At 41.1% G+C, this 12,500-nt stretch overlaps 1 protein-coding gene across 3 annotated transcripts in view; it reads right to left on the minus strand.

The window, feature by feature from the left end:
• LOC143124686 (histone acetyltransferase KAT6B-like) overlaps positions 1 to 12,500 on the minus strand; it is an 89,330-nt gene that overhangs the window by 37,031 nt on the left and 39,799 nt on the right. For all 3 annotated transcript variants that reach the window (XM_076286394.1, XM_076286392.1, XM_076286393.1), the window contains exon 8: positions 8,340 to 8,461. In XM_076286394.1, coding sequence (XP_076142509.1) covers positions 8,340 to 8,461 — 122 coding nt within the window. The remainder of the gene's footprint in view (positions 1 to 8,339; positions 8,462 to 12,500) is intronic.

Consider the following 12,500-nt stretch of genomic DNA (forward strand, 5'->3'; position numbering starts at 1 on the left):
ATGGACTGTGGGTGTTATGGTTATTATATGTGGGTTTGGGGGATGAATGATGCGAACGAGTTGATGAAGATTGACAGCCAGCTGTGTGCAATTGGGCTGGTGGGCAATCAGCTTGGACACATGGATTGGCTGGCTTCCCAATAAAAACACGCCGGACACTGCGGGAAGGGGCGAGAGCTACGGGACGCACTGTGCCGGGGGAATGCGGTGGTCTGTTTGTCTGTCCAGATTCCTGTGCCTGTGTCTTGGTGATCGCCCATCGGAGGACCCTGGAGCTGCCTGACTGAAACCAATGTGCCATGCTGAGGAACGACTGACACACACCTTGAAAGGAACGGTAGAATTCTGAGTGAGTGACTGGGGCTAGTTACGGGCTCGGACGGTCGCTTAGTGTTTACTTCCTTCTCAGGCGGCAGTTCCTCGAGATGACGAGCGGTGGATTTGGAGGAGACTGGCGACAGATTTGCCGTAACCGAAAGTAACCGTGTCTATTGCTGCTGCATCTAAAGGAAAGTAACCGTGTCTATTGTTGCTGTGTGTGCTTGGATTCAGCCGTGATTTGCCCTGAGAATTCCCTCTGCCTTCTCCAGACAGCTTGCTGCTGCTGTGTGCTACTTCCGGGTTGTGCCACCAGCCACCAGCTGATTGGAGCAAGAGAGGGAGCGTTCGCGAGGAGCTGCGCTGCGCGCTTCCATCGTCATAAAGCCGTTTTGGACTGTTGACGGACAGTTAAGTGCGGGTTACCGCAGACATACTTGTTTGGGGCTACCTGCTGGGAGGGCTGACTTTATTTGGTTTAGTGGGTAATAATGCACTGTGGGTTTGCTGTGCCGTTATAGCTAGCCGTGTGGTGGAATTTAGCCCTGTGTGTTCTGTAGTGAAATGTTGCTGTGTGACATGATTTATTCTAATCTATACAAGAACTCCTTTTGGTCACCTGTGTCCCCCCCCCGCTTCAGATTGACTGTCTGAAGGTTGTGTGTAGTCCCTTAATAAATATCATGATTTGCACTTCTGAGTCTGTGGTGTCTATGGTCTAGGGGTCCTAAACGTTCCTGTGAGGGGAACAGCCTATCTAAAACAAATTGATAAATGCTGGGTGGTGAATCCCACTGAAAGAAAAGTGGTTGTCTGGCCACGACACTAGCAGTGACAGTTGGCTGTTTAGCTGGCAGTTATAGAATTTAGAATATCGAATAACCTGAGGCACATAGTGCTCTGTTCTTCATGGTTGGTGATATTAGTGGCCTTCTACATTTAAGCAAGCACATTTTCATAGTTCATGGTGGCACAGTCTAGTTAGATTATATTCTGAGGTGTGTCTTTCTGTTAGTCAGGTGATGGCACACATATTCTAAAAGAAACAGATTTTGGGCTATGTATCCAGTGGCAGATATGTGTGGACTGGTGAATAACCCATCACTAGAGACATATGCCAAATTTCTTGTTTTTGTCCATGAGAGAGTATGGAGATTGGTGATCACAGATCAGCCAAAGATTACAATGTTACAGTGCAATTATTTTACAACAGAACAAAGCAGTTTGGCACAGAAACTGCTACAAATCCATCTGGAACAGTGAGCATCTGCAGCATGCTAAGATTCACTATTCACAGGACTCGGTGTCTTCAGAAAAGACGTGGTAGACCATCTTCTGAACCTGCAGCAACACCTGCAACTGCATCAAGTCCATCTAGAGGGACTTTGTACACTTGTTCAGCAGCAGCTGCTGCCAGCATAGATAAGTGCTTTTTCTGTCAGAGGCAGACAAAAGAGCATCTTCATGAGGCAACCAACCAAGAGATATAAGTAATATTTTGAAGTCAATGACTTTTAACAGGTAGCCAGTGTAGAGATGCTAGGATGGGGGAAATATGTTCATATTTTTTGTGTGTGTGAGCAGCTGCATTTTGTATAAGCTGTAAACTCTTTAGACAGGTATTATTACAGCCAGCGTAATAGCATTGCAATAGTCTATCCTTGAGGTGACAAAAGCATGGATTAATTTCTCGGCATCTGGTAAGGATAAGGACTTCCTTATCTTTGAAATTTTCCTTAAATGGTAAAATGAAGTTTTGGTGATCTGTTTTATGTGATTATTTAGTGCTAGGTCCTGGTCAATTATAACTCCTAGGTTTTTAACACTGGTGGATGAGGTCAGTGGAAGATCACTATATGTAGCCTGTGATGTGGATAGGATATCCCTCATATTTTTAGAACCTAAAACTTTGACTTCTGTTTCTTCCGAGTTCAAAAGCAGGAAATTATTCGTCATCCATGTCTTTATATCTCTATAAGTTTGGCTAACGGGGTTAATTCATCAGGTTTTATGGAGACGTTTAGTTGTGTATCATCTGCTAAACAACAGGGGCCCTTAAGGCACTCCATATTTTACCATAATCTGGGTAGATGGTTTATTATGGACCTGTACAAATTGTTGACGGTTAGGAAGGTATGATCTAAACCAAGCAAGTGCCGGGTCGGATGCCTATCAAATTTTCAAGCCTAAGTAGTATGTCATGGTCTATGGTGTCAAAGGCAGCGCTGAGGTCCAGAAGGACCAGTATTGATACAAGGCTAGGTTTTTTGAGGGAGGGCTTAATAACAGATGTCTTAAACGACTGTGGTACATGCCCTGATAGCATTGAATTATTTATAATCAAGAGCAAAACATTATCCAGGAAGGGGAGAGCAGTCTTAAAAAGGTGTGTAGGAATAGGGTCTAGTAGACTAGTTGTAGATTTTGATGAGGAAATTGTGGAGGTGAGATCTAATATGTTGTGTATATGTAAATGAATTAAATGTTGTTCGAGGTCTCATCGGTAATTCTGTTATGTTTTTGCTATCTTTCAGCAATGGAGTATGTGTATTTGGTGAAACCGATTGGTTATTGATCTTATCTCTAATTGTTTGACATACAATCATAATACTGACATACAATCATACTGTTGAAAATAACTGTTTTGTGAACTTTATTCAACATAGCCAGTGATTTAGGCCAGGGGTCCCCAACCTTTTATGTACCATGGACCGGTTTGATTCCTATTTTTTTTTCACGGACCGGGGGGGGGGGGGGTTCGGGGGTTCCATGTTCCATATGTGTTGTGTATGCATAACTTGAAAAGAACTAGCTCCAGTTATGTAGGAACAGTGAAGGTAACGATCTCTTGTGAAAAACGTGATCTTGAAGAAGTGAAAATTGAACAATATGAACTATGAATATTGAACAACTTGAAGCTACATCTATAAGTGTGAACATGCTTAACAAAATATGGGAACAAAACATGGGGTATGTGCGCCGCGGTGGGCTTTGCCGCGATTATGGACACGTACCAAATGCGTCATGTGAAACGCCTGTGGGCGCATTGGAGAAAGCCATGAGTGTCCCTCTCGCACGATAAAGGTGTTGAAAACGGCCAATAAACTCCTCTAAGCAGGCAATAGATGGCATGGGCATGTCACATATTATTGTCTTTTTGATTAGGCCTACCAAGCACATATTCACGTTTAAATGAAGGTGGATAATTTAAAACAAAAGCAAATTGTCCTGAAAGCATCCGATATGTCGCCCTTGGATTGAAAGTCAAAACTTTGAATGCGTCTTATGAAGCATTGGAGAAAGCCATGAGCGTCTCTCTCGCAAAATAAGTATAGGTATAAGTATATATGCTCTTTTGATCCCGTGAGGGAAATTGGTCTCTGCATTTATCCCAATCCGTGAATTAGTGAAACACACTCAGCACATAGTGAGGTGAAGCACACACTACCTGCAACAACAGCGGGAAAAAGATGGGGACTAAACGTGCATTATGAATATAATCAGTGGGAGCCCTGTGCTTGTTTCCCTGCAACAAGAAGCTTCCATCTGGGGTGATAGAAGACAGTGACACCCTCAGTGTGTTTGAAATGTCCAGTCGATTGCGCAATTTGGTCTTAGTTGCAGTCATTGCCGAAAACCCGGCCTCGCATAGATACGTGGTGGGAAACGTTTTCAGCGCTTTTACGGCTATCTCGGGATATTCTGCTTTGGTTTTGATCCAAAAACCCGCCGGAGAGGTTTCCTTATACACACTCTTAAGACCACCGTCATTTGCAATTTCGATCAACTGCTCTTCCTCCTGCGCTGACAAGTTAGGACTATTCGGGATATTGACATGGGTTGCGGACCCACTCATTGGTTTGCCAAAACCCCCACTACTGTTTGGAACATATCAAATACACCCCGGTCCACTCGTCGTCCCCACAAATCAAGCTTAACTTTAAATGCAGCGACTTTATCTGCCAGTTTAAAGACAATCGTCATTCTCCCCTGGAGTGACAGGTTGAGGTCATTAAGCAACCCGAATATGTCACACAGGCAGTGTTGTATAAAGTACTAGAAAGCAATACTTGAGTAAAAGTACAAGTATCGTACTAGAAAAAGACTTTGGTAGAAGTGAAAGTCACCTTTTAGAATATTACTTAAGTAAAAGTCTTAAAGTATCTGATATATACTGTACTTAAGTATTAAAAGTAATTTTCTGATATTTAATGTACTTAAGTATTTGAAGTAAAAAGTAAAAAGCAAGCGGTTTTATTTTGAACTTTTGTAAACTTTATTTTGGCTTTCTTACTTATAGTAAAGCATAAAGCACATTCAGGGTTCCCATATCTTATTTTTATATATTATTTATTTATTTATTTATTATTTATTTTTAGAGCTGACATCAAAGAAAAAAACTGAAACAGAAATGCCACTTTTGTATGAACTTCAGGTAAAAATGAAAAATTAAAAACGTATTTCTTTCAAAAAAAAAATGACCTGCTGGTAGGGAGAACATTTTGGTCATGTGGTATGAGCATTTCTAGGGCTTACTCCCCAGGTCACCATCTCACTCTCACACACCCACAGGCCACCTATGTCCAGCAGCTACTAATATGCCAGTCATAGTTGAAACTGAAAAGGTGTCTTCATGTCTATCCTGTAGTTTTTATTAGTACCATGGTTCAACAATTCGATAATTTACTTCAACTGAGAAGTTAACAAAAAATATTCCACAAGTTAACAAAAACAGAAAGAAAGAAAGAAAGCCTTTGAAATGTAGCCTATCCCACGCTTCCACAAACAGGCATATTGAACTAATATTTAGGCTACATGTTTTTTGCATGGGTAGGCTATATTGTTGTTTGGTGATTTAGCCTACTCCTTTACTACACCCTCTTCTGAGCATATTTATCATGTAGGGTAATTGCTCTTTCTTACATTAAATAACTTTAATTTATCCTCTCCACTTGTCCCTGTAGTCATGGCCTTCTCATCACTAATTTCGGGCTCATCATTTTCACTGGTCGACTGGTTTGATCTGCTGCTCAGTCTCTCCTGGCCTCTTTCTACCATCCATCCATCCTGACGCTTGTGTCTACTGTAGGGCCGGCTCAGCTATCCGTATCTGAGAAAACTTTTTGGAAAAGACGGGCTATATGGACCCAACCAACTCTTTTTGGGAGGGGAGAACTCCCTCGCGTAGGCTACAACCCATGCACAGGCATTGCATTGGTGTCATGCACAGAATGCGGAGCGTGTATACTGACAAGATAGACTAACGTGACAAATGTCAATATTTTTTTCCTCGACCGGCCCAAAAGTAAAGCGGCCACCGGGAATTCTCCCGATTACCCACCCCGGGCCTGATTCAGTCTTACTCTTCTTGGACTGAAGACTGAAGTCCTGCGATGCTAAATAGCCTTTCACAGGCCGCTGAGTCTGGTAGGGGAGTGTTCGGCTTCACAGAAGCCTGCCAATGTAGAAACATTTCTTGCAAATACGGCCACGTTATCTTCACCACTACCCTGTTCACCGAGTTCACCACTATCGTCGGGGTGGTCGTCTATGATAACGGGAGGTCCTTCAGTAGGTGCTCGTGCTTCCATGGCGGTTTCAGTTGTGCGTCCTCCTCCTTTAGCAACAAAAACGCGCTGAAATAGAGCGCGCAGCGTGCGGAGCGTGCGTAATGCAATCTAGGAGCAGTGATTCACCAAACCCCCCTTATAGCAGTCGCACACATTTCTTCTAATTTTATGTTTTAGTAACGAGTAACGAAGATGCTTAGTGGAAATATAACGAAGTAAAAGTATACATTTTATCTAGGAAATGTAGTGGAGTAAAAGTGAAAGTTGACATAAATTTAAATAGCGAAGTAAAGTACAGATACGTGAAATTTCTACTTAAGTACAGTAACGAAGTATTTGTACTCCGTTACATTACAACACTGCACACAGGTAATCCTCATCACTAAAATGTGCAGCTAACGGTGACTTTTTTCTGTAAGAAATCTCTGCAGCGGCTCTCGCAACTCTGGCCAGTGACCTGCTAAAGATGCTTGTTTTTTGTTGTTCATTCTAGCAGTTTAGCTAACTTCGTGTGACACTACCGTTCGCCAAGAACTGATCAAGTGAAGTGAGCTGACCTGAGGCTGCGCAGCGCTGAAGGCAATTACTGTATGTAAAAGTGTTGAAGGCGGGACAGACAGACGTAAGAAAATAGACCTTGCATAATGCAAACATGCGTGCAATCAAACAACTGCATATAGGCCTATGCCATGTAAAAACGTGACATTATTGCATATTAAATTTAGTTTAGTTTGCATGCATTTTTTTTTTAAAACTCATGTCGTAGGCTACGGCCCGGTTAGGAATGTCCTGCGGCCCGGTGGTTGGGGACCGCTGATTTAGGCGAAATGTATGGTGTTAATTACAGTGAAATATACAAAAAAAAATGAAACAGGTAAAAAAGACATAATTTTTCTCCATGTTCAATGACCTCTAAAGACAGTCCAACCACTCTCTAAAAATTAACATTTCAAACCCACAGAAACCATATAGGCCCCCTGACTACAAGTCTATCGAACCCCATCTGGAGTTTTGAAGCCCAATGGGACAAAATTTAGACTTTTATGTCCTACACTAGTGCTGCACGATTTATCGAATCGCAATTGCGATTTGAGGCTGTGCAATTACGTAACTGCAAAATGCTGCGATTTAAATTAAATAAACGTTGTGCGTGTGAAGGAGAAAAAATATATTCTTTTGTTGCCCAATCTGCTCCTGTCTCAACTCATGACGTTTAAGGCCATCATCTGGATAATTACAAACTGGTTAATTTGATTCATTTTTAATTTTATTAGGCCTATATGGATAGGCTTTGTCCCCTCCAATGGGGTATTTTTGCATTGTGGATTTTGTATCCAATCAACTCTGGTGTGCATGAGCACTGAGGCAGAGACGGAGAAGGACAGAGGAACAGAAGACGCACACGAATATGTTAACCCAGAACGTTGCTATCTAGCACACGAATATGTTAACCCAGAACGTTGCTATCTAGCACACAAATATGTTAACCCAGAACGTTGCTATCTAGCACACGAATATGTTAACCCACAACGTTGCTATCTAACAAATTTGACTCGACCCACCCGCAACCCGTGACATTACCTGGCCCGAACCCGCACGACCTGCGGGTTGTAATCCGGGCATAATAACATTGACTGTTGTAGAAATAAATGGCTGATCTTGCAATACCTACATTGCCCATTATCAGCAACCATTCATCCAATGTTCCAAAGGCACATTCTGCACATTTTAAAAGGCTAACTGAGAAAACATTGGAGAACCCTTTTGCAATTATGTAAATACATAATGTAATCGGCAAATTGCTGCCCTGATTAAAAAAACAATGCAACTGATCTCAGTCGGTATTCTGTCTATAATGGAATGAAATGGAAATATCTAAATGACCCCAAACTTTTGACCGGTAGTTTAAGTATAAGTATATATACTCTTTTGATCCCGTGAGGGAAATTTGGTCTCTGCATTTATCCCAATCCGTGAATTAGTGAAACACACACAGCACACAGTGTACACACAGAGAGGTGAAGCACACACTAATCCCGGCGCAGTGAGCTGCCTGCATCAACAGCGGCGCTCGGGGAGCAGTGAGGGGTTAGGTGCCATGCTCAAGGGCACTTCAGCCGTGCCTACTGGTTGGGGTTCGAACCAGCAATCCTCCGGTTACAGGTCCGAAGTGCTAACCAGTAGGCCATGGCTGCCCCATAAGTTTATGTTTGGGTTAAGAAATACACATTTCAAAAATGATCTCTAGTGTGTGAATTGTTCTTGATGCGGTTGTACACATTAACCCCTTTGTTTGTTACATCACAATCACCAATCCCAATATTGTCCACAATAATCGCAATATGACTTTTTTCAGCCCTATCCTACGCACAAACACACAGACACACACACACTCATACACACACACACACTCACGCATACACACACACACACACACACACACACACACACCTGTCTTGAGATCTCCTGCACCCGCTGGAAAAGCTGTAGATCCTCCTCAGTGATGTGCTGATTGGCTAAGGGGTGCCACGCCCCCTTGAACTCTCTCTTCACCCTTCGGATATCAGGGTTATCTAATAACAAAAACACACACATACACACACACACCAGTAAAGCCTAATTTATGGTTCAGTGTCGACATGACGCCGTCACCACCATGTTCCCCCATCTGTATGTGTGTGTGTGTGTGTGTGTGTGTGTGTGTGTGTGTGTGTGTGTGTGTCTGGACAGACGAGGAGTCGGAGTTATTGCTCCAAACATCATTAGATTACAAAGCCACAAAGGCACAACAGGGTGTGGATTGGGAATCTGACATGTTATTTTCCTGTACTGGCGCATGCTTGTTGTTATTTACTGTACTGGCGCATGCTTGTTGTTATTTACTGTACTGGCGCATGCTTGTTGTTATTTCCTGTACTGGCGCATGCTTGTTGTTATTTACTGTACTGGCGCATGCTTGTTGTTATTGCATTGCATGTAAATGCAATGGACTATTATCACTGTTCTTATTATCTGTTATTATTCTTCTTCCGACCAAATGTAATGTTTAATGACAATAAAACCACTGAACCGTTTGACGTCATTCAAACACTCCTACAAAGGTCTTGTAACGGACAATTGTACAATGACATTTTTACATTTGTGAACTTTATACTTTTTGAGATATTTACGATAAAAGACCAATAAATTCCCATTGACTTAACATTGACCGCCTTGGCGGCAACTTTTAGCATTATGACGTGACCTGCAGCTGAAAGCAATTATCAACAGCTGAACGCGAGCTGCCACTGGAGCTGTGAATCTTCTGAACGTCTTCGCCTGCTGTACCGTGGTCACTTTATTTGCTCGAGGCACATCTCTGTAATTACAGACAAGGTAAGTGTTTCGGTATTTGAGTCATTTATGTCGTCAAACAATATGTAACGTTAGCGTTATATGTATGAAATGATGGGTCACAAATAACTAAACTAACGTTATAACGTTAGGTAACGTTAACGTTAGTGAAATAGTTGATGTTAGCACCTTGCTACGTTAATATGTATTATGTAAGGAAACCCACTGTTAATCGACGTTAATATGTCGTCAACTTTACAGTGACATATTAGCTGTAGGTTTCGATAGCTAACGACAATCAAACGTAACGTTACATTTGTTCATTAGGCCTAACTAACCAGCAGCGTTTTAACTAGAACGTTAACGTAAACCAGAGAAGTAACGTTAGGCCTACAGATACTAGGCTCTGGTTCTATTCAACATCAGGTCACTTTCCACAGGTGTATAGAATCAAGCACCTAGAATAGATTATGAATGCAGATTGCGTGGTGCTTGATTATAGCCTAGGGCTAGGCTGTGTGAAGGGTCCTGATTAAACCCACCCAAGTTAGCTACTTGTTGATGGTCATAACGTTATAGCTTCTACCGTTCACATTTTAGTTAAAGTTAACAAATATATGCTCCTGTTTTTATTTTAACAAATGTTTAACGTTGTACACCGCTTGTTTGTGTATCAAATAGGCCAGGCTACGTGTCATTCTACGCTCCTGATTCTTACGTAGAAGCTTGCCTAAGTAAACACTTATCACGGTATACTATAGTTCGTCTATTGATGGGTTTCATCAGGTCCCTTTCCACAGGTGTATACAATCAAGCACCTAGATTATGAATGCATTGGTGCTTTATTAATACTCCTGTGGAAAGGGACCTTATGAAAGCCATGGCTACTGTTAGGAAATGGACAATAAGACTAAAGTCTTGTTAAAACACACAACAGAAGTTGAGCTAATTTATAATGTTTGTGTTGTCAACACAGGCTACAATGTTTACTTGGCCTACTCATTTCTGCATTGTTCTGGTCTATAAATTAAAGTGTAGCCTGGCACGTGAATCAAACTTTTCAGTTGTAGTACATTGTAATCTGTAGGAAAAAATGTGGCTGACAGACCTAGGAAGCTGTTTAAGTTATAGCAGTTGGTTATCAAGATACTTAGTATCAGAATGATCTGTCCTTACTCATATGATTATCAACAGCAACAACAGACCCTTTGCCTGCAACGTTTTCTAAGCTGTTTACGTTTTTATATTTAAAAAAATATGACTAGCTATCACCTATACTAAAACTGAAAACAATAAAACACAGAATTCTGCTTTGTTTGCAATTTAATATTATAGGCTAGTATTTAACTACCAGTAGCTTGATGGTGCAACAATTGTATTGTAGGCCTACTCTACCTTTTTTTAATTGCCCTAGAATTGTTGAGAGAATTGTTTAAAAAGCTTAAACTGTTTACCATGTTAGTCGTTAGGTTATAATGTGTCAGCCTAATGTAATGTAACAACTTCACTTAAATACCTTAGTTGTATTGAACAATTGTACAATTGCAGACATTCCTTGTTTTGGTATAACTGTTAAACTTGTTTGCTTTTGCCTTTTAGGTTCCAGACCAGACCAGTGGTGATGACCGTGTATGACATTACGTGTGTGCCTGTCTGTGTGCACACCTGTCAACCATACATCTGACAATGTTGCTAGCAACATACCGACTAACATACATTCTTACAAACATGTGACCATATCTCAACATATCTGTGCACATACCATTTAACCATACTGAGACTTATTGGAGATCTACACTGAGACATTCTGAGAACTATATTGTTGTGTGAGGACTATACTCACTAACTATATGGAACATGTATACCTGTGAAATCATATTTATCAACCATTCATACCTTTGAATCATACCTGTGCTGTAACATCTGTGGAACATAGCTGTGCTGTTAGACCTCTCTTTTTAGACCTGAGCTGTGCTGTGTGAAAAATAAGATTCTAACCTAAGTTCTGTCTAAAACTGATCATCTGAAGGGCTGACTCTTTTATTCTTCAGTGTATCACCATAAAATTTGACCTAATACCATTAACTGAGGCCTCTAGCTGTTGCTGCCAGTTCAGAGTTACCACTGATAAATAGATCTGTCTTAGGATAATATGATTGGCATTATCAAGTATATATATACACACAACTGTGATTTTACTTCAAGCTTAAATTGGTAAGTGTTCATTAGTGTATTCTGAGTATCATTCTGCTGTATTAAAACAAAGAATGTTGATCAATATTGAATTGATTGATTTTTACTGACTGTCATATACTCTAAGCTAACATCTAACCAAGTAAGTGGTTTTCAAGAATACTGTAAGACTGTGTAATCTGAATAATCATACTGTAAGTAATATAATGTTATAAACAGCAGCTTTTTTGCATTTACATGCAATGGTAATTCCCTGGAATTGCATTTTCTAGTTTGTTGTTTGTTGTTATTTTACTGTACTGGCGCATGCTTGTTGTTATTTACTGTACTGGCGCATGCTTGTTGTTGTTTACTGTACTGGCGCATGCTTGTTGTTGTTTACTGTACTGGCGCATGCTTGTTGTTATTTACTGTACAGGCGCATGCTTGTTGTTGTTTACTGGTGCATGCTTGTTGTTGTTTACTGGCGCATGCTTGTTGTTGTTTACTGGCGCATGCTTGTTGTTATTTACTGGCGCATGCTTGTTGTTATTTACTGTACTGGCGCATGCTTGTTGTTATTTACTGGCGCATGCTTGTTGTTATTTACTGTACTGGCGCATGCTTGTTGTTATTTCCTGTACTGGCGCATGCTTGTTGTTATTTACTGTACTGGCGCATGCTTGTTGTTGTTTACTGTACTGGCGCATGCTTGTTGTTATTTACTGTACTGGCGCATGCTTGTTGTTGTTTACTGTACTGGCGCATGCTTGTTGTTGTTTCCTGTACTGGCGCATGCTTGTTGTTATTTACTGTACTGGCGCATGCTTGTTGTTATTTACTGTACTGGCACATGCTTGTTGTTATTTACTGTACTGGCACATGCTTGTTGTTGTTTGTTGTTATTTACTGTACTGGCGCATGCTTGTTGTTGTTTACTGGCGCATGCTTGTTGTTGTTTGTTGTTATTTTCCTGTACTGGCACATGCCTTTGACGTAAACACATACGTGACGAGAGCCACCGTGAGCAGAGCACCGTCAGTTTTGTGTGTTTGTGTTTTGGTTTCACTTTTTTGCATTTTTAAGCCCCAAAATCGCAGACGCCGT

The sequence above is a fragment of the Alosa pseudoharengus genome, unplaced genomic scaffold, assembly GCF_046254945.1.
Source record: "Alosa pseudoharengus isolate Yale_2024_CS ecotype anadromous, Long Island Sound unplaced genomic scaffold, YU_APseudo_1.1 YU_APseudo_1.1_scf_15, whole genome shotgun sequence".
NCBI lineage: Eukaryota > Metazoa > Chordata > Actinopteri > Clupeiformes > Clupeidae > Alosa > Alosa pseudoharengus.